The sequence below is a fragment of the Lactuca sativa genome, chromosome 9, assembly GCF_002870075.4.
Source record: "Lactuca sativa cultivar Salinas chromosome 9, Lsat_Salinas_v11, whole genome shotgun sequence".
Classification (NCBI taxonomy): domain Eukaryota; kingdom Viridiplantae; phylum Streptophyta; class Magnoliopsida; order Asterales; family Asteraceae; genus Lactuca; species Lactuca sativa.
In genome coordinates this window covers 86,658,781-86,681,258 of record NC_056631.2, presented here as the reverse complement: position 1 = coordinate 86,681,258, position 22,478 = coordinate 86,658,781, and the positions used below count along the sequence as shown (strand labels likewise).

The following is a 22,478-nucleotide window of genomic DNA, read 5'->3' as shown; positions in this document are numbered from 1 at the left end:
CTACCACAACAACCCCTTCCCCAACCATGTTGGACTTGATTGTTGTTATGATTCATCTTTTGTGTGAAATGTCTATGATCTACGCTTTGTTTTTTCTGACTTTTTGGCCATTCTAGGTGAGAAATTAATAATTTTTTTTCATTTGGTTCTACATTCCCTTGTCGTATCTTCTTGAGTTCTTGTGTGCCTTTATCCTTCCAACTACTTCTTCAAATACACATGGTATCAAGATTAGAAAATTGCTAGATGGTTGATGCAATTTGAACAAAGTTTAAGGGCACAAATCGTAAGATTTTCTTGACCATGTATGCTTTGTTCATGATGTTACCCTATGTCTGTATGTTGCTCACAACGTTGCTGATTTTTGTGTATAAATTGTCAACTGTCTCGAATTCCAAGAATCTCAGATTCAACCTTTATAAGAGACTGTACTTTGGTTTTTGGAACTCGATCTGCACCCATACAGATGGTCTACAGTGTTTTCCACATTTTTTTTCCATTTTCTTCTCTGTTATTGACAATAAGATCTCTTTTAGGATAGCATGGTAGATGGAAACCATAGCCTCATGTGCTTGCATAAAAACTTTCATCTAAATTTCCTATGCAGTGTAGTTGGCTCTGGTGAGCACATAATATTGCATCTTTGGTCTTTCAATAGTGGGGTTGTTACCAACAAGCTTTTTGTTGGTTCTAATACCAAATGTAAGAAGTGACATGTTATTTTTACAATAGAATAAGGTTTGTACAGGAATCGATTCACATAATTCTTGTAGAACCGAAAGAATTAGCTCTGCAGAAAATAGGAACGTATGATCATGGGAGAAATGAAATAGGCGAGGAAAGAAGAATCTAGGAAAATTACTTAAGCTATATGGTTTTTATTGATTCAAAACAGAAAATTAAATAGTAAAAACATCAAAATGTTATCCTATTTATACCAGACATAGACTAACTAAAAAACATAAATAAATATGTGGTTAGCCCCATCCATGGTACGAATCGTGGTTTTGGTAAGGAGAGATCTAATGCTACTTGTCTAGGAGTATAGGGAAAGATTGGCCAACTCAACAAGAACCTTTCTCATTGTAATATTAATCTCACCGATTACCTTCATCTAAAAAATAATCATTTGATCCGAAACGCAGAAAGTAACGAATTTTTCATGGTTTCCTTTCTAAAGCATCTCATTGATAACAACTATTTGGACGAGATGCATATCAAAACCATTTGGAATAGGTTTGTCCTTCGGAAAGTGAACTTGTTGGCGTGGCAAACTAAATTAAGAAGGCTCCCTACTTGGATGAAGCTCCTCAACAGAGGGGTGAATATTTTATTTGATCTTTGTCCCTTATGTAATATGTAATTACAGAAAACATAAAAGCACCTATTTCTAGATTGGTTAAAGACAAAGAATGTTGCGGATTCTTTCCGTAGACGGTGTCAAGCTACGATTTTGCCGATCCATAACACGATCACGAGCTTGTTCCAAATTTCACCGGGTACCATGGTTGCTTCGAACATAGGTAAAGTCATAACGGTTATCAATCTTGACAAAATAAGAGTGATTTGGAACTACTGAAATGACATTGATTTTTAAAAATAGGGTCAAGATCATTCATGACCTCGATTGTGAGGTGCGATTTTTAGTTTCTTTTGGTTGAAAAATAGGAGAGGAGTGGTGATAGTTTATGTTGGTTTACATGGTGTAATGGCCCTACCCATGCTTTTCTAATTTGCTTGTAACTCTAGCTTCTCATTTATTGATTTTCCTTTCCTCTTGCTTAAAAAGAAATAATTGTAATGATTTTAAAATATAAAAATTGATTATAAACATTAAAAAATATTTAGAAATATAGATTCAGACAAATATAATATTTTATAAACTTAATAAAAATAAATACAATATTTAAAGATTTAAGCTACACAAATACTATATATTTTGTATTTTAAAAAGATATATTCATACTTAAAAAAAAAAAAAAAAAAAAAAAAAAAAAAAAAAAAAAAAGCATGCCAGTTGTTCTAAAGATTCTTAAGACCCGATTGAATATATATATATATATATATATATATATATATATATATATATATATATATATATATATATATATATATATATATATATATATATATATATATATATATATATATATATATATATATATATATTTTTTTTTTTTTTTCTTTTCTCTAATTTATTGATTTTGGCCTTCCATTTTTAATGTTCGTGCTCGTTTCCTCGCCCTAACTTGCTATTTATACAAAGTATATATGGGAAGTTGGAAGCGGTGGCTGTGAGCTAATAAAAATCTTTTTTGAAAACGACCCCAACTTTACTATAAAACCCACACCTAGAAAGTTCCGCATAAGAAGCTTCGGCAACACTAATCTCAAGCTCTTGCCTTTGCTGCTGTCTGTCACTGCTCTAAACATGGTGATTTCTTCAATAATTGTGCACGATCTATTTGCTGTTACTTGTTAATTATGTCCTTGTTGTAATTTAGCGATTGAGTTTGTAGTATCGGTCATTATTTAATTAACTTCATCTCGAATTTTATGGTAATTGGTGTTAATTTTCAAAATCGGAAGTGGATTATCCACATAAAGTTCTTTTTCATATGCGATGATTCATGTTACTTGTTGTTGTTTGCTGTTAATGAAATAGGGATTGACTTTCTTAGTTTAGGTCGATGTTTCCATAATTTCATGATTTCACATTTTTAGGTAGCTGAAGGTGATTTTGAAAATCGGACGTGGATTATCCCCAAAGATTTGTTTTCTATGTGCGTTCATTTTAACTAATAAGCATGATTGTTGGTATGAAACCGATGCCTTTGGTTCGCTTCATTTTTTTTCTTGCAGTCATACTATATATTTAAGGAATGAATTAATTTTGCAATTTGAAATGTTGTTTTGTTCAATTAGTTTTGATTATCTACACGATGATAAATAGATAGTGAGTATTAGTGTTCCATGGTTTCAAAGATTTAATTGTCTAAATTACACAATGCATATTCTTATCACTAGCATTTGGTGAATGTGAGAATTCTTTTATTGTTATGCTTACTGATCACTTGCATTTGGTGTAGGTGCCTCGACGAGTTTCAAGGTCAAAGGATTTCATAAGCAACATGCCGGATGAAATTCTACTGATGATATTGTCTCTAATGCCCTTAAAGGATGCTGTGGCCACTGGGATTCTGTCTAAGAGATGGATATCCGTATGGTGCAACTTAATCCATCTCAGCATCGATGGTGGTGAACGGTTAGACAAGATAGTCATGATTCCAATGCTGCGTGATCAAGTGCGATCAATGTACATCAAAAAGGTGAATAGTATCATTAAACATCACAACGCTCCTCTTCTTCAAGAATTTCGGATTTGTTTCGACTTGGATTGTAGAAATAAACATGCTATCGATTATTGGCTCCACTTTGCGATGAAGAAGAAAGTTCAGACACTTGAACTGGATTTTATGTACCACCTCAAGTATCGTATGTCTGATGAATATTATGACTTTCCATTACATTTTTTGACCAAAAATGCTAGAATATTTTTGAAGCTACATTACTTGAGAAAACTGGTTTTGAAGGGTGTTAATGTGAGAGAAGCAATCCTGCAGAATATACTAAGAACTTCTCCACATCTTGAAACACTATTTGCCCATAACTCAGGATTCATGGCACATGTTTTAGTTGGTGGGAAAGCTCTTAAACTGAAACATTTTGAAATAAAAGGTTGTTCTAATATACGATCGATTTATTTATATGAGTTTGACCTTGTATCGTTCACCTACAAGGGTCCAGCAATAGATTTACGTCTAGGTCATCTTCCAAAAATGAAAGAACTTGATATTTGCCAAGGAGCTGAAGGGTTACAAAATAATATATTCAGACAGATCGCATCTTGTGTTTCATACATCCAAGTTCTTTCCCTCAACATATTACAGACGGTTAGTATGTAACTATGTATCATCTCTGGTGTGTTTCTAACCTTTTATGGAAATATTATGAGAGCGTTGTCTTGTTTTTACAGGAACGTCTGATGCTTAATTCCATTCCTGAACTACCAAATGTGAAGAAATTGAGGCTCACAATTGGAGCATATAATGATAAATGCTTGCTACGTTTCACTTACATAGCAAATGCATGTCTATCTTTGGAGACCTTCACGATTCAGGTATTTACACTATGCCCAATTATCGAGTTAACGGAACCATGCTACCACTTGTTTAGGATAAACAAGGAAAGACATTCATCATTTTCTTGTCCAAATATCTTTCCCTTATATTAGAATACCATCATCAAATTCACAAATGGTAAAGAAGCATAGATGTGGACAGTTATCTAGATCTTTTGGAGTCGTTTTCTTATGATGCCATTGAGCCGTTCACTTAGGTTTCTTATATCGTATGTGACTAGGAAGTTAAGCATTGCATATGATTCTCTTGTCAATGCTGCAAATTAGATGTAATCTGTAGCTTTGTCAAAGATTGTGCAATACGATATAAAAATGTCATTAAGCTCTCCTTCCTTTTGCAGCTACTTTGGGGGTCACCCATCTGGAGGAAGAGGAAAGCAAGGCATTTTTCGACTCCTACTCGTCCCTATAACAACCTATGTCTACTTGAACTCATGGGGTATTATGGACGGATGAGTGACTTTGAACTAGTCGCTCATATAATAGAAAACGCTGTTGCACTGAAGCAAATCGTGATTGATCCTCGCTGTCAAGGTCGGATTGGAAATACACCTTTATTGAAGTTGAAGAAGAATTTGAAGATTGAGGAAACTGCTCGAACTTACGCCCACAGCCAGCTCAAATCAATAACGCCTCAGGGAGTTAAATTGTTGATTCTCTGACTTGCCATTGAACTTGCAAGCAGTGTTTGTTGTTTATGTATGTGAAATTCAGATAAACTACCATAGGGTTTTAATTAAGAACAAGGCATATCTTCTTCCTTTTGTTTAATTATAAATGCTTTATTGGGTTGAACTATACATTTCGCTTTTAACTGCCTAAATATGCCTACTAAACACAAACTCGTGAGAGTAAGGAAGAATGTTTGCTAATCTTTTCTTAATAAGCCTTCAATTTTTTTTTTGACTAAAATAAACAACTATGTCTTATGGCAACCTTACATGTAGTGGAATACATAATTAACTCACAAAGTAATGGAATACATAATTAACTCACAAAATAATGATATCATATATTACTATTATTATCGTAAACAAGTAAAAATTGCTTCCCGAAAATACAGATACACACAGATACACACAGCCAGGGTCAAAAACTTTTTGATGTCATATATATCTTCTTGTGTACTCAGTTTTCATTATATATAATCTAACCCCTCAATTGATTATTTTTAATTATATTTTCTAAAGGTAAAATGGACGTCAAAATATGCTTGGTTTTTTAGGGATTGCGAGCAGAATCAGTATATTCATGAAAATATACTTAGTTTTTTTTTTTTTCCTTCAGTCTTCTCCGTTTATCGATTTTCATTGCAAAATTGGTGCCTACCTCCGACTTTCATCCTTTTATCAAATTTTCTTTTCTTCACCCGGACACACGTACGCCCAACGTACATATATATACGTCCAGCGTACAAGGGCGAGCCCCAGTACACTTTGCGTACTCACATGTACACCCTGCGTACTACTCATGTTCCCATAATCACCATTTTGCCACTAGGACTTCCCATGGCCACTTCTTACCAATCCAAGGACCAAAAATGACATAATTAAAACCCAAGGGATGAATTTGAAGTTACTTGAAAGATGGGGTGTTACAACTATCCCCCACTTAAATTTGATTTTGTCCTTGAAATCATTCCTTACCATCCTCGGCAAACCCGACATCCTGAGGAAGACGAATCCATAATCCCATGCAACAAACCAACCCTTCCTTATTTGAAACCTTCAAGACATGAAATGGGTCTAACTCCATAACTAACCACATTTACTGAACCAATGCTAACTCCATGACACTTATCCATTAAACTATCTATTCAACTCCTGATGATAATAGTTCCGTGAACACAAAGAGATACAAAATACAAATTTCCTTAACTATCAGAACAATACACGACTGATATATTCCTGAGAACCCTATGATCTGCCCAACTTTTGCACCAATAGAACCATCCCAGAGCATCATCACATGAACTAATTCATGACCCTCCACCTGATGTCCTTGACATACCGTTTCATAACTCACACATCCCTGACTTACAACCCTTGCACGGATACATTCGCGATTCTCAACACGAGTTCTCACCAAAAGTTATCAGGGAATGGCTATCCATAAAATTTCTCATAAGATCTTCCCCAAGGCTGATGAGCTGCTACTCATGAATTCTACCCCCGATCCCTGACCGGAGACACCATAAAACATGAAGAAAAGATCCTCAAATCACAACAATGGTGAACCACTCCCAATCCAAACCCATATGATGTACCAAAACCTTAAAACAACCTTTGACTCTCTGCCATGCCATTATGAACCTCTAACCCGACGAGAAAAGATGATTAAACCAAGAACTTCTGCATTTCATCCGACCTCTAAGAATAACTTGTGAACAACCGGAAACATGATGCACACCTTCCACATATATTTTCTGATACCTGACGGTTACCCCCAACAATCCTTGACCGCTCCCTATCTAAACCAACTGATTTATGGGTCTTCCGATCCCCATCTACACGTCATTACTAAGATTATCAAAAACATAAGAAATGTATAATCTTGTCCATTAGGACCACAGCCTATGACCGGAATACCCCTAACAGGTCCTCAACATAGGTCTGGATTGTCTCCGAGCCCATAGCATGAGTCGCAATGCCCTTCCCGACCTTCAACCCATGACTGGAATGCTCCCGATCTCATACTGACCATGTCGGCATTACATTGCTTGCCCAACACTTTGGGCGTAAAGATACTCACCTCCTTCCATTACCTTGGAGGGACCTAATTAACGTCCCATAAAACACCGAAAGAGCACAACAATGCTGAAACCCTACTTGGACGATTCACTCTATAGAGCAGGCTGCTACCCAAACAAAACCTTATCAAACCATGGTCACACACGATCCACGGATAGGATAATGGTCGAATTCTTGATCTAATTCGAAGGCTATAACCCAACCGAACCATGCATATAAGTCGAACCAAACCCCAATGCTACCCTGAGCAGCCCACATATAAACATAAAGAATTACTGCCATGCACAATCTGAGGGAATTCTTAACCTCATGATTGATCGCAACAAGATCCCATAATTGATTGAGGGTGAACAATTTCCACCAACACAAAACTAACTCGAGAAGACTTCCAAGGTGATCTCAAAAATTGCCAAAACACGAGTCTGTTATGAATCATAATTCCACTGCACCATTGAGGGTAAACATACCCAAGGACAAAGGGAACATAAACACACTACACATGAGGGTAGGTGTGGTAGGTGACACATTCCTTGCTCTTAAACTGTCACCACTTGAATCCTTCAGAGAATTCCTGCTGAAAAACAACTCAATGACCAATGGACAAGGACACCTTAACACTTAAACCAGAGAACCACAAACTCACCTGCAGTTGAACACACCCACTTCTGGAAAGGGTTCATCGATCAACATTTTCTCAACAAATCTGAAAGCAGCAAACTGACCAAACCCTCAACGATTGACGCTCAAACTGAGAATCCCAGTTCTCTCCCACTTGGAACTCAAACCACCACCCACTGGTGGTGAAACGAAAACATAACCCAACCATGCACAACCATACTTAATCATGGAATAAATAACATACGGAGAATAGTCCTCCAAATACGGACCGAAAGAACCCCAAGAGAAACCTGAATTCTAGCTGAAAACCTTTAAGGGTTCGTTTGATACAGAGAATTTGAGGGAGAGAAATAGAATCAATTCCATTTCTCTTGTTTGGTTTGTATTAAAAATAGAGAGAAATGGAAAAAAATGAATTCCATTTCCATCATATTGATTCCCTTTAATTAATAGGGAAAATGTGGGAAAATGAAAAAATCAACTCTACGAGAAATAAGAAAAAAAAAGGCGGAGAAAGGAAATGATCGAACTTCGAGCCTTGCCGGCTACATCCCACGATTTAAATCTTTAATCACATGATTTATTTACATTTTGTATATAAATTTATGCTACTTTCATTTTTGGCATTGGCCCAATCTTCTTTTGATGTGGGTATGCCCTACAAAATACAAATCTCTTCCAATCTAAATATTAACCTACTATTAATTCTCAATTAAAGTTTATTATTATTATTATTATTATTATTATTATTATTATTATTATTATTATTATTATTAATGCATGCAATTGATTCATGAAATAAATTTATTATTTGCTTCTTACTTTTTTCTTTTTTCAAACATTCACGTAGAGATTTAAAAAAATTAATTATTATACTTTTTTTTTGTTGATCGGTCGAGCAATAACTCGTTCATGATTAAGGATGAATATTTTAACATAATGATGCATATTTTAATAAATTAAAATGTACATTATAATGCATTTTTATAAAAAAAAAATTAAATATTAATAAAATAACAAAAAAAAAACTCATTTCTATTTCATTGTTTAATACAACCAAACAAGATAGATGATTCTTATGATCATTTCTCTAGTGCATTCCTTGTTCTACCAAACAGTGTAATCAATTCTCTTTCCCCATTTTAATTCCTTTTCTCTATATTTCCCTTCTCTGCTGTAATTATATTTCTCTATACCAAATGCACCCTAAGTTTCCAATAATAATCGCTTACAGAGCATAGGAAACTACCGATTTACTTTCAAAACACACACCCCTTGCTTGCAACGCAAACAACAATCCGACACTTGGCTTTCCCATCACCCAAGGATACGGTCCTCGCCCGTATCACTATGGTACTTGAGCCTCACCAAACCACTTGTACAAACCGGCGCTGACATATTGTCGCCAACCACCATGAAAAATAGACCTCAAGCCAAGAATCCAACCTAACTCGGGAGGTCACAAGCTTGCCCACTCCTTTGAACTCGGAAATCTGAAGGGTATGATCCTTTCCACAGATAACGACAATCTAATCCAACAATCTGCCACATAAATCCCAGATGCAATTTCCCAGCCATTTATATCATCCACTTCCTCCTCGTTTCTCGAGGCCCGAGGCATGACTTTTAACAAAAACCTCGGGACTTTCAATCAACATAGTCATTTGGGTCGGAACCACTCAAGCCACAACAATTTCACCACCGGGCCTAAACAAACACAAAACCCATCCTCGCCTGAGTAGCCCAAGCCAAAAGATCGACAGATACGGAACCACTGATTGAAATCATGGTATCCAACCATGCCATCTTCCCTAAACAGTCCTTAGATTACCCGAATCTTCCTTGAATCGAGTATGGATCCTGTGCTTTCAGTAGCATGGGCCAAATACTACCTTCCACACCTATCCATACTTTCCTCAAGAATTATCTCGTGTCCACTACGACCTAGTCACAAAACGTTCCTGAAACCTGCTCAATAGCGAAACAACTACATTAAAAGACTCCCTAGGATATCCTAAGGTCACACACTTGTCTGCCTAAGTATATATTAGATTTAACATAGCCTTGGTGACACGTTTTTCAGTTCTGTATTTGCTTTCATGCTATGTGGTTGCTTTTTTAGAATTAAAAATGTAATCTTCTTTGAACACTTTGTATTGTTTTCCAACATGTCATTGGCTTTCAATTTCTCAAAATATTTACTTTTCGGTAAAATATAGACATTCATTATCGAAAATTGCTTTATCAATGTTTTTTTAAATAGGTCTCATTGTGTATGGTATCTTTTGAGATAACCATATTTTATGTATGTAAACGAAGTCCGGTAGATAAGGAATGATAATATCCTATTTGATTTTGCCAATCAAAATATAAATAAAACAGCATGGTTTTTAGTATATGACTAGTACTCTATACGTAATTCAATACGGATTCTTATGTAACTGTACTATGTTAAGGGGATTCTATTTGCCAGTTTGTAGTAGTTATACAACAACAAACAATGAATACTTTCCATTAAAGTATTCAATTTCGATTCCCATGTCCTCACGCGTTACTTAAAATGGTACATCGGAATAAATGTTTCTGACAATAAACAATATCAAACTTACCCTCGTCTTTTATGCTCACATGCCACCTACATATAGGGTTGAAACCCTTCACAAGGGTACCCAATTATTCGACATATAACCATCCACCGCAATAAAAAAAATAAAAGATCTCACTCGTTTAACAAAGCAACACCCCAAGCTACACTAACCTATGTGTTTTTGGATGTCTTTGTTTCCCTTACATCCAATACCTTGTAAACTCTGACCTAGGGATGGATTTACTATGTTACACTGGTTAGCATGAGATACACCTTAAATTTTCCCATAAAATACAAATTTAGTGAAAATTCATTAAAGTCCGTCATAAATTCTGGGAAAATTCATCACAAATCCGTCATGAATTCGTTGCCAATTCATCATAAAGTCTAATAATTCTGAATTTAGTAAAAATTCATCGGTTTATTGACGATTTTTGATGAAAACTAGATTTAGAATTGAGTTTTTCTAGTAGTGTAATCCCTTTAAAATTTGTGCAACCCCTAACTTTTCTTTCTAGATCTGCAGCTGCTCTCAACCCGCTCCATACCATGCAACTTTTTGGGCTACCCATCTCATCATCATGGGTACCGTTACGTTGACTTATCCTCTCACAAGATTATCATGTCTCATCATGTTACATCCGATGAAAACACATCACTTTTCTATTTTGTTACTCTAACTATATCACCTCTTATACCTTTATTGATGATTAATCTGACATCCCTCTTCCCTCTCAGTTTCGCCACCAAACCCAACTCATTATTCCTCCATCATCACCTTCAAACATTCCCTATACGGACACTCCCTCATCTATTTCCCATTAATTATTACAAAATACCTTGAAAAGTGTTAAATAAATTAAATGGTAAAAGCTTTGATGATGATTGTGATAGTTTCAGTTCTAATTGCTATATAAGGAAAAAACAATGTTTTTTACATGACAATGGTACCTAAGACTGACTGACTTACTAATTATCATGTCAAATAAGAAAATAATTCTACATCCACAATTTGCTTGAAACTTGAACTCTGTCAATCAAGTTTTCAAGAATTGACCAAATCTCATACATGAAGTCGGTTACAAAGAAAATGATGTTGCCCAAATTAAGTAGGATTGAATGATAGTTTAAAACGAAATTTATTCCGAGCAATTTTAAATTGAATATTTTTCAAATCGGCGAAAGTCACTAAAAAAACTTGTCAAAACTGACCATAATAAAAATATTACATAACTTGATAAAATGATAAACAAATTAATATTTTTGATTCTCAATGTAATTAGAGTAGTTAATATCACTTCACTTGAATCAACATAATTTTATGAGTTTCATCCTCTAAAGAAAGAGCGGTTCCAATTGTATCCTATAACAGGAAATTAAAGGTTACATCTCGACCAATAAAGATCACATGAGCAGTGACCATGCAATGTGTAACTCACATTTATCTGGAATGCTGTCAAGAATTGTGAAACATTTTAGCATAGTAGCAAGTACCTTTTTCAATTTAACATCAAGTTTTTTGTTTGTGATAATAAATTGAGTTGGTAACTAAATGAATTAACAATCAGGAACATGATCCTACTGTAGTTCATATTTGTATAAAATTATAAGGTTTCTTAGATGACGGAAGTAAAAAATTTGGCTATTAGCCATGTTTACACCATCCATGAATGTACCACCATAGTAGCTGTCTTGAAAAGGGAGGACATGATCTTACACCCATGGTGGCTCATCACAATTAAAACATACATCAAGAACAACAATTAAAGAATCACCAATTTAACACCTCGTGGCGTTATTGATTGGAGCCGCCTCTTGGCAGAACATCGAGCAGCGTTCTCATTCATGTTGGAGAACCTCATTGATGTTGAAGTTCCCTTTTGAGTCTGTCACCGAGGATCAATCAAAATTTCTTTCAGCGCCACAACATTGTCTATTAAGTAAGCCACAAGTTCCAGATCACTCCATCGACCATAATACCCCTTAATCTCAAGTAGCTTCAGGTGTTCATGGGGACGTATCACACCACGCCTTACATCCATTTTCCCTTCGATCGATGAAATCCATACGAGCTGCAAAATTCAATGATATGATGACATTAAGTTCACAACTCCTCCTATGAAGAACAATACTTGTTTTATCAACATAATAGTGGCTTAAAGTTTAAAAAACAACTACCGTAATTTGATTACACGCATGATTATTGTTATAATTCATAAAAACCAAAACTATCATCCAATTTGATAACAATATCCCTACAAAGATATCTATCATATCATATTTTATTTAAAGAATCGTGCGATTTGGAAAATCTCACACACCATATATATATATATATATATATATATATATATATATATATATATATATATATATGTATGTATGTATGTATGTATATACTTTTGTAATCTCATAAAGAATAAGAAAAGTGAACGGCACCGTAGGATCAACAAAAAACATAATTTTTAGTAAAATACCAAATATGATAGACTGAAGTAAGTACAATAATTAGTAAAAGAACAACATTAATTTAATGGTAATTTAACCATTACAATGTTTTTTTCATACCGTTGATTAATAAACTAACATTTCTTAAAAAGGTAAATAAGGCATCCAAAATAGAAGAATATATAAACTGTCAACCATTTCGCATCAAGTAACGTAAGTGAGAAATGCTGCTTGCATACTACCTCAAAGACTGTTGAATGATAGACCTGGTAGTTATTTTCTACAGCTCTTTGTTGTATGGTTATAATGTTTCTTTTTAAGTTGAAGGTCATCTATGGACGAAGATTTTGTCGCCTAAATCTTATATCGTCCTTACACCATTTCTATAGAATTGGGTATGAGGGTATGATTATCGTTTGTTAACATAATTCTTATTTAATTTTAACTAATTTCCAAAATCCCATAGTCGTTGAGGTGATGCTTTCTGTGTCTTCCAAGATTACATTAAAAAAAAAGACTTACGTGGTTCAGAAGAGAACACGAGGACAAAGAAGTATAACATGTTCTCATAGTTGATATCAGCAAGGACAATAATAAGAATAGCGTTTAGCCAAAACCATATATATATTTACAATTAATTGAACTTGCTATTTGGACATAACATAAGTACGTTAATCAAAAAAGTCGCCAAACTTGGACATGAGTTGGCTAGTAAAGCAACCTCTAGCAGGAAATCATCTTCATGAGCTCCAATTGTCAAGATTAAACTTTGCTGCAAAAGCAAGGATTATTACTCTCATGATATTTCCAATATATATTATACACACATTAGATAATAAATACTAACTTTTGGTTGGCCTATTTTGAATAAAAGAGCCTGAATATACGAAAAAAAGATGATATTTTCGTGATGTGGTTGATCGCCATAGGGTGCTTACTTCGATTGTTTCAGATCAGGATGTTAACTTTACTTCCAAATTTCGATTTGTTTTTATTCTTTTATGTCCATTTGTGGTGAGTAATTAATAACCTCTTTTCATGTGGTTCCACATGCCCTTGTATTATCTTCTTGTGCGCCTTTAGCCTTCCAACTAGTTCTTCAAATAGACCTGCTATCAAGATTAGAAAACTACTTGACGGTTGATGCAATTTGAAAAAAAATTTACGGGCACATCTCGTAACATTTTCTTGACCATGTATGCTTTGTTCAAGGTGTGACCCTACATCTGGATGATGCTCATGATGTTACTGATTTTTTTGTATAAATCGTCATTCGTCTCGGCTTCCTTAATGCTAAGAATCTAAAATTCAACCTTTATAAAAGATTTTACTTTCGTTGTCCAAACTTTAGTGTTTCCCACACTTCCTTTTCCATTTTAGTCTCCGTTATCGACAATAAGATCTCTTCTGGGATATCACGGTGGATGGTAATCATAGCCTCATGTGCTTTAATGGAAACTTTCATCTTAATTTCCCATGCAATGTACCTAGTTCTGGTGAGCACATGATACTGCATCTTTGGTCCTTCCATGGTGGGATTGTTATCGATGGGTTTTTTTTTGTTGAATTTGATACCCAATGCAAGAAGTGGCATGTTATTATTATGACAGATAAGGTTTGTGTAGGAATCAATTGACTTGATTCTTGTAGAATTATAAGAATTAGCTCTACAGAAAATAGGAAGATATGAACGTGGGAGAAATGAAACAGGGGAGAAAAGAAGAATCTTGTAAAATTACTTAGGCTCTATGGTTTTCATTGATTCAAAAGAAAAAATTAAATAGCAAAAACTTCAAAATTTTATCCTTTTATTCCAGAAAAATAGAATCATAGACTAACTCAAAAACTTAAACAAATTTATGGTTGGCACCATCCATGGTACAAATGGTGGTGTAGGTCAGGAGAGATCATACGCTGCTTGTCGAGGAGTAGAAGGAAGGATTGGCCACTGGGATTCTGTCTGAGAGATGGATATCCGTACGGAGTAACTTAATCCATCTCAGCATCGATGGTGGTGAACGGCTAGAAAAGATAGTCATGATTCCAATGCTGCGTGTTCAAGTGCGATTAATGGACATCAAAAAGGTGAATAGTACCATTAAACATCACAACGGTCCTCTTGTTCAAGAATTTCGAGGGATAAATCTAAATTAAGTGGGGGAGAATTGTAACATCCTGATTTCCTAGATGTGGAGCTTCAGAATTTTATTCACATTATAGGACCTACTCGACAAGTTGGTTGGTCCCAACTCGTTGTGTAGGAGTTGAACAGGACGCATGAAATATGAAGTCTACTCGTCGAGTCGGAGGATTGAACTCGATGTGCTGAGTCTGTTTGATGAAACCCTAATTATTTGGGCTTCCACCCTTTTTAAAGGACTTTAACTCCTTTAACCTGCCACCGTCATCACTTTATCACCCTGAGACAAACCCTAATCGAGTACCTTCCATTTGAGAGTGTTTAGAGCTAATGGTGGGTGTGTTTTGGAGCATTCCTTGAAGAGTAGAAGGCTTGGAACAAGGAGTCTTTGGATTTAATATCATCTCAATGGTAGTAGTCATTTGAAGGTAAAAAGTCATTTTCTTGATCACTTGTTTGTTAGATCTCCATATTAGAGAGTTTAAGGCCTTTTCTAGCTTCTCCTTGAGTCATTAATGGATGTGAGCATGCTATGGAGCTGAGACCTGAGATCTAGACACTACTAGGCTTTTAGGCCTAAAGCCTAAACCTTTATGAAGTTTTGACCCGTCTTCATGTCCTAAACCCCTTTTTGAGCTTAGTATTGGGTGTTTTAGCCTTGTGAGGCCTTGCATGATCGTAAAGTTAGAAACTTTACGTGGTAACTTCATCCTAGGAGGTTGGATCTGGAGTTTGGAGTGTTGGAATCGACTAGAATGAGTTTAATGTGTAATGGCTGAAAAAACTCGAAGAGTTGGGCATCCGACTCGACGAGTTGAGTTAGGTTTTCCCATTTTTGGATTCAGAGAGAACTCGACGAGTTGGTTGGACAACTCGAAGAGTGGTTAGGGTTTTTCCCCAATCTTCTGGACTGTGCAAGGACTCGACGAGTTGGCTAGAAACTCGGCAAGTTGACTTGAGTTTTCATGATTTACTGAGCATTGAGGAACTCGACGAGTTCATGAGTTGCACTCGATGAGTTGCGTCAGTTTTGACTGTTGACTTCTATTGACTTTAGGATTTTGGTCAAGCTGTGGATTTTGGAGGCCATGGAGAGGCGGTGTCTAGCCCAACAGTTCAAGTGTGGGATATATTGCTTTACTAGGTGAGGTGAGTCTTCTCACTATACTTACCAGAGTGGTAATACTGTGTGACCGGAGGGTCTTATTTGTGTTATTGAGCGGAGGGTCTTATGTGCTTATACTGAGTTATGTAATATCATGCATTTTGTGTTTGTGGTTTATTATGTATATTATTCCGTGCCTTGTTGAGTTAGAACCGGAGGGTCCAAACCGAGTTTTGAGACCGGAGGGTCCTCACTGAGATACAGGACTAGAGGGTCCTACCCGAGTTGTGAGACCGGAATGTCTTCACTGAGACACATGAATGGAGGGTCCTTATCGAGTTATAACCATAAGAGGTTAATTATTTGTGTGTGGTATTTTGGGGAACTCACTAAGCTTTGTGCTTACAGTGTTGTGTGAAATGTGTTTCAGGCACCTGTCAGGATCGCAGAAAAACACCGCTTGATTGTATTCACCAGCTTGAGACTATATTTTGAGGATTCTGGGATATTCTCAAACATTTTGCTGTCATGTGTTTTGAACAACTTATACATTTGGGTTTTGAGAAATGTGAGATTACATTTTATGTGGTTTTAAAAATGAAAATTTGATTTGAAAATTTAGAGTGTTACATTTCTGGAATGTTGTCAAGAATTGTGAAATATTTTAGCATAGTAACCAATACCTTTTTCAATTTATTATCGAGTTTTTTTGCGATAATAAAATGATTTGGTTACTAAATGAGTTAACAATCAGGAACACGATCCTATGTAGTTCGTATATGTATAAAAACTATAAGGCTTTCTTATAAGACGAAAATTAAACATTTGACCGTTAGCCATGTTTACACCATGCATGGATATACCACCATAGTAGTTCTCTTGAAAAGGGAGGGCATGATCTTAAACCCTTGATGGTTAATCACAATTAAAACATACATCAACAACAACAATGTTTACATACAATTTTAAAGACAATTAAAGAATCACCAATTTAACACCTCTTGGCGATATTGATTGGAGCTGCCGTTTGGTAGAATATCGAGAAACTTTGTCATTGATGTTGGAGAACGTTGTAAATGTTGATGTTCCCTTCCGAGGCACCGAGGATCAATAAAAATTTCCTTCAAAGCCACAACATTGTCTATGAATTAAGCTACAAGTTCCAAATCACTCCCTCGACCATAATACCCCTGAATCTCAACCAGCGCTAGGTGGTCATGGGGATGTGTAGCACCATACCCTCCATCCCATCTCCCTTTGATTGGTGAAATCCATAAGAGCAACAAAACTTGTTTTATCAACAAAATATTGGTTTAAAATTTAAACAGGAACTAGCATAATTGGTTACATGCATCATTATTGTCATTAATCTTTAAAGGAAAAACTATCATCTGATCTGCTAACAATATCCTTACAAAGATATTTATCATATCATATGTTACTAAAAGAATCGTGCAATTTAGAAAATCTCACACACCATATATCTACTTTTGTAATCTCATAAAGAATAAGAAAAGTAAACGACACCATAAGATCAAGAAAAAACATAATTTTTAATAACCTACCAAATACAATCGATAAACTAAAGTAAGTATAGCAATTAAACAATGAACAAACGTTAATTTAATGGTAGTTCAACCGTTACAATGTTTATTTCATACCATGGATCAATAAACTAAAACTTCTTAGAAAGTTAAATAAGGCATATAAATGAGAAGAATATATAGACTGCAAACCCTTTCGCATCATGTAATTGCATACTACCTCAAAGACTGTTAAACGCAAGATCTAGTAGTTATTTTATTACAGTTCTTTGTTGTATGGTTATAATGTTTCTTTTTAAGTCAAAGGTCATATATGGACGAAGATTTTGTCGCCTAAATCTTTCATCATCCTTACGCCATTTCTATAGAATTGGGTATCAGGGTATGATTAACGTTTGTAAACACAATTCTTGTTTAATTTTAACTAATTTCCAAAATCCCATAGTCATTAAGGCGATGCTTATTTTGTCTTCCAAGATTACATGCAAAAAAAAAACACTAACGCGGTTCAGAAGAGAACGCGAGGACAGAGAAGTATAACATGTTCTCATAGTTGATATCAACAAGGACAATAATAAGAATAGCGTTTACCCAAAACCTGATATATATTTACAATTAAATGAACTTGATAATTGGACATACCATAAGTATCTTAATCAGAAAAGCCGCCAAAGTTGGACATGAGTTGCTAGTAAATCAACCTCTAGTAGGGAATCAACTTCATGAGCTCCAATTGTCAAGTTTAAACTTTGCTGCAAATGCAAGAATTATTACTCTCATGATATTTCCATTATATATTATAAACACATTAGAGAATAAATACTAACCTTTGGTTGGCCTATTTTGAATGAAAGTGCCTGAATGTAAGAAAAAAAAGATGATATTTTCGTGAGGTGGTTGCTCGCCATGGGGTTCCTACTTCGATTGTTTCAGACCATGATGTTCAATTTACTTCCATATTTTAGAAGAGGTTCCATGAGGAGTTGGGTACATGGTTGCACTTTAGCACCACTTACCATCCAGAGACAGACGGACATTGCAAGTAAACCATTTAAATGGTCGAGGTTATGCTGAGAGCATGTATCTTGGATTTCGATGGGAGTTGGGACTCCTACCTCCATTTGGGTAAGTTTTCATATAAGAATAACTATCATGCCAACATTGGTATGCCATCTTTGAGCTCCTTTATGAGATGAAGTTGCAGGCCATGATGTGTTGGGGAGATGTTGGTCAGAGGCACATGGGGAGCATAAAAGATAGTGCTCAAGACGACGGAGCTTATATAGCATGTCAGGCAGAGACTTCAGATAAATCGGAATTGCTAGAAATGCTACGACTAATGATGCTGAGCTGAGTTGGAGTTTCACGTTGAGAATATGGTACTTCTGTAGGTGTCACCTTGGAAAGGTGTCATCCAATTCAGAAAGCGGGGCATGTTCGGTCTCAGGTTTATTGGTCCATTTTGGGTAGCAACTAAGTTGGGCATAGTGTCCTACCGCTTAGATTTACTAGACGAGGTCGGTCACATTCATAGCAGCTTCTATGTGTCCCGTTTGAGAAAGTATGTGGCAGACGAGACCGTTGTAGTACCTCTAAATTATATTCAGGTTGACGACACTTCAATTATGTCGAGCTGTCGGTAGCGATTATAACCAAAAGGACGAAGACTCTACGGAAACAAGGTGGTGGACTTGGTGAAGCTACATTGGCAGCACCTAAAGAGTTCAAAGTAGACTTATGAACATAAGGAAGAGATGCGTACCCACTATCCTACTTTAGTATAGATTTAATACTTCGAGGGCGAAGTCTGATTCTAGTGAAGAAGATTTGTAACACTTGAACCTTTAGGCATGATCTTTTTTCATTTGTTTTAAGCATTTACTTGTATTTTGAGTCGTACGTAGGACGTAGGATGGCCTCCTACCGTCAGCGTTTGAGAAAGACTCATAGTGGGCATTTTACGGCTTACGTTGGGCGTAAGCCTAGTTACACAACGCGTAATACATAGAATCTTAAACCCTAATTTTGGGGTTATGAGCCTATTTAAAAGTATCTAAACTTCTTCAAGGCCTCTTCATACCCAACCTCCATCCTCCTATCATATCCCTTTAAAACCCTAATCATTTGTGAGAGATCTTTATGGTTTAAAGTGTTTGCGTGTGTATTCCTTGAAGAAGAAGACCCTTGGAGAAGCATCTAAGAGTTCTAGGACTTGAAGATCCAGATCATTCACCTTGTTGTCCACCACTTGGAGGTATAAATTTTCCATCGTGGCAGTCTCTCATGGTAGATCTAGGTAGTTATGCATTCTATATGTTTTTGTCCCATAACCTTGGATCTTGTGAGTATGATTTACTCCAAGCCACTTGATGATCATTTCTTGTTGTTTTTGGGGTTTCTAAATCATAAATTTGAGGGCTTGATCACCCCTATCTACCCAATGCATGAGATTTTGAGCATTAGTGCATTTCATGGACTTAAGTCTTGTTTTGTTGCTCATTTATGACATGCAGAAGGATAAAGTTAGGGAGCTTATCCATTAAGTCGTCCCTTTCATTCATATCTAAAAGTTTAAGGATCTAACTTTCTGTATTAAGAGCTTAATGGTATTTTTGGCATTCAGACAAGTTTGTGTGGCGTAATATAAGATACATTGGGCATAGCTTGATGTCAGCATGTAACCACCCACGCTCTACGCTATGCATAGAGCAGCTTGTACACAAGGCATAGACTGTTGACCTGGACTATTTTTGACTTTTGGTCAAAATTAGGTCTTAGGCATGGATTGAAAATGGTGCTTTCCTTATTGTTGATTAGGAACTAATTTGTACCTGTCTACCTTGTGTGATTTGTTTTATTTAACTGCTACTTGTTAGGTGACTCTTGTCACTATATTTACATGTGTGGTACTATTTATGTGTAGGACCAACTAGGTCTTATGTGCTTATTATTTATTATGTATGAATTGAACTATATTACATATATCTTTGGGATTGCTGAGAATCCCTAGGGTTACAAATAACCCTTGGAAGGTGTTGTTAATCCACATGTATGCAATTAGCGCACTGGCATTGCTAACAATCCCCAAGGTTACTGATAACCCATAGTTGTTTACTATGTTGTGTTAAATGGATATTTTCAGAAGGACTCACTAAGTTTTATGCTTACAGTTGTTGATTAAGTATGTTTCATGTACCTCAGATGATTACGAGAAGACGAAGGCATGACTTTACACTCCAGCTCACAGATTTTATGATTTCCACATGTTGATACTCTGATTTGGATGATTGTATTGATATACCTAGGATTTTCCGTGACTTGGATTTTATGACACTTGTCGTTTTCTATAATAAAAAATGAAAAAAAAAATTGTTGTAAAATCAGTATGTTACAACACATGAAGAGATTTATTAACTCTTAGGCAAATTAAGAACCCTTCAGCATCAGCACGTTGTTGGTTATTGCATCTTCCATGACCTCCACGATTTGCGTAATTTCCATATCTACCACAATGACCCCTTCCCCGACCGTGTTGGACTTGATTGTTGTTGCGGTTCTTTTTTGAGAAATGCATATGATCTACATTTTTTTTATGCCTTTCTGTCCATTCGTGGTGAGTAATTAATAACTTCTTTTCATGTGATTCCACATGCCCTTGTATTATCTTATTGTGCGCCTTTAGCCTTCCTACTAGTTCTTCAAATAGACATGCTATAAGATTAGAAAACTACTTGGTGGTTGATGCAATTTAAAAAAATATTTAAGGGCACATCTCGTAACATTTTCTTGACCATGTATGGTTTGTTGAAGGTGTGACCCTACGTCTGGATGTTGCTGATTTTTGTGTATAAATCGTCATTCATCTCGGCTTCCTTCATGCTAAGAATCTCAAATTCAACCTTTATAAAAGACTGTACTTTTGTTGTCCAAAGTTGATCTATACCCATATACATGGTCTTGAGTGTTTCCACTTCCTTTTCCATTTTCGTCTCCGTTATCGACAATAAGATCTCTTCTAGGATAGTATGGTGGATGGTAATCATAGCCTCATGTGCTTGAATGGAAACTTTCATCTTAATTTCCCATGCAATGTACCTGGTTCCGGTGAGCACATGATACTGCATCTATGGTCCTTCCATGGTGGGATTGTTATCGATAGTTTTTTTTTTTGTTGAATTTGATACCAAATGTAAGAAGTGGCATGTTATTATGATGACAGATAAGGTTTGTGTAGGAATCAATTCATTTGATTCTTGTAGAATTATAAGAATTAGCTCTACAAAAAATAGGAAGATTTGAACATGGAAGAAACGAAACAGGGGAGAAAAGAAGAATCTAGTAAAATTACTTAGGCTCTATGGTTTTCATTGATTCAAAAGAAAAAATTAAATAGCAAAAACTTCAAAACTTTATCCTTTTTATACCAGAAAAATAGAATCATAATCATAGACTAACTCAAAAACTTAAACAAATTTGTGGTTGGCACCATCCATGGTACAAATGGTGGTTTAGGTCAGGAGAGATCATTCACTGCTTGTCGAGGAGTATAGGGAAAGATTGGCCAACTCAACAAGAACATGTCTCATTGTAATATTAACCTAACCGATTACCTCCATCTACAAAATAACCATTTGATCTGAAACACAGAAAGTAACGAATCTTTCATGGTTTCCTCCTTAAAGCATCTCTTTGATAACAACTATTTGGATCATATGCATATCAAAACCATTTTGAAGAGGCTTGTTGTAGGGAAAGTGAACTAGTTGGCGTGGCAAACTAAATTAAGAAGGCTCCCTATTCGGACGAATCTCCTTAATAGGGATGATGAATATTTAATTTAATGGTTGTCCTTTATGCAACTTGTAACAAGAAACTGGAGAAAACAACTATTTGTAGATTGCCAGAAGAAAATGAATGTTGCGGATTCTTTCCTTAGACGATAGCAAGCTATAATTTTGCCCATCCATAACACAATCAAGAGCCTATTCTAGATTTCACCAGGTACCATTGTTGCTTCGCACATAGGTAAAGTCATAAATGTTATCAATCTTGCCAAAATATGAGTGATTAGGAGGTGATAAGTTA

At 35.6% G+C, this 22,478-nt stretch overlaps 1 protein-coding gene across 1 annotated transcript; it reads left to right on the top strand.

Annotated features, from left to right (window-relative positions):
* Positions 1 to 3,094: 3,094 nt before the first annotated feature.
* On the top strand, positions 3,095 to 4,989 carry LOC111896832 (F-box/LRR-repeat protein At3g58900). The gene is made up of 3 exons (XM_023892817.3): positions 3,095 to 3,953; positions 4,037 to 4,180; positions 4,543 to 4,989. Exons 1-3 carry the CDS (start codon positions 3,132 to 3,134, stop codon positions 4,861 to 4,863), a joined length of 1,287 nt encoding a protein of 428 aa, XP_023748585.1. The 5' UTR covers positions 3,095 to 3,131; the 3' UTR covers positions 4,864 to 4,989.
* Positions 4,990 to 22,478: the final 17,489 nt, after the last annotated feature.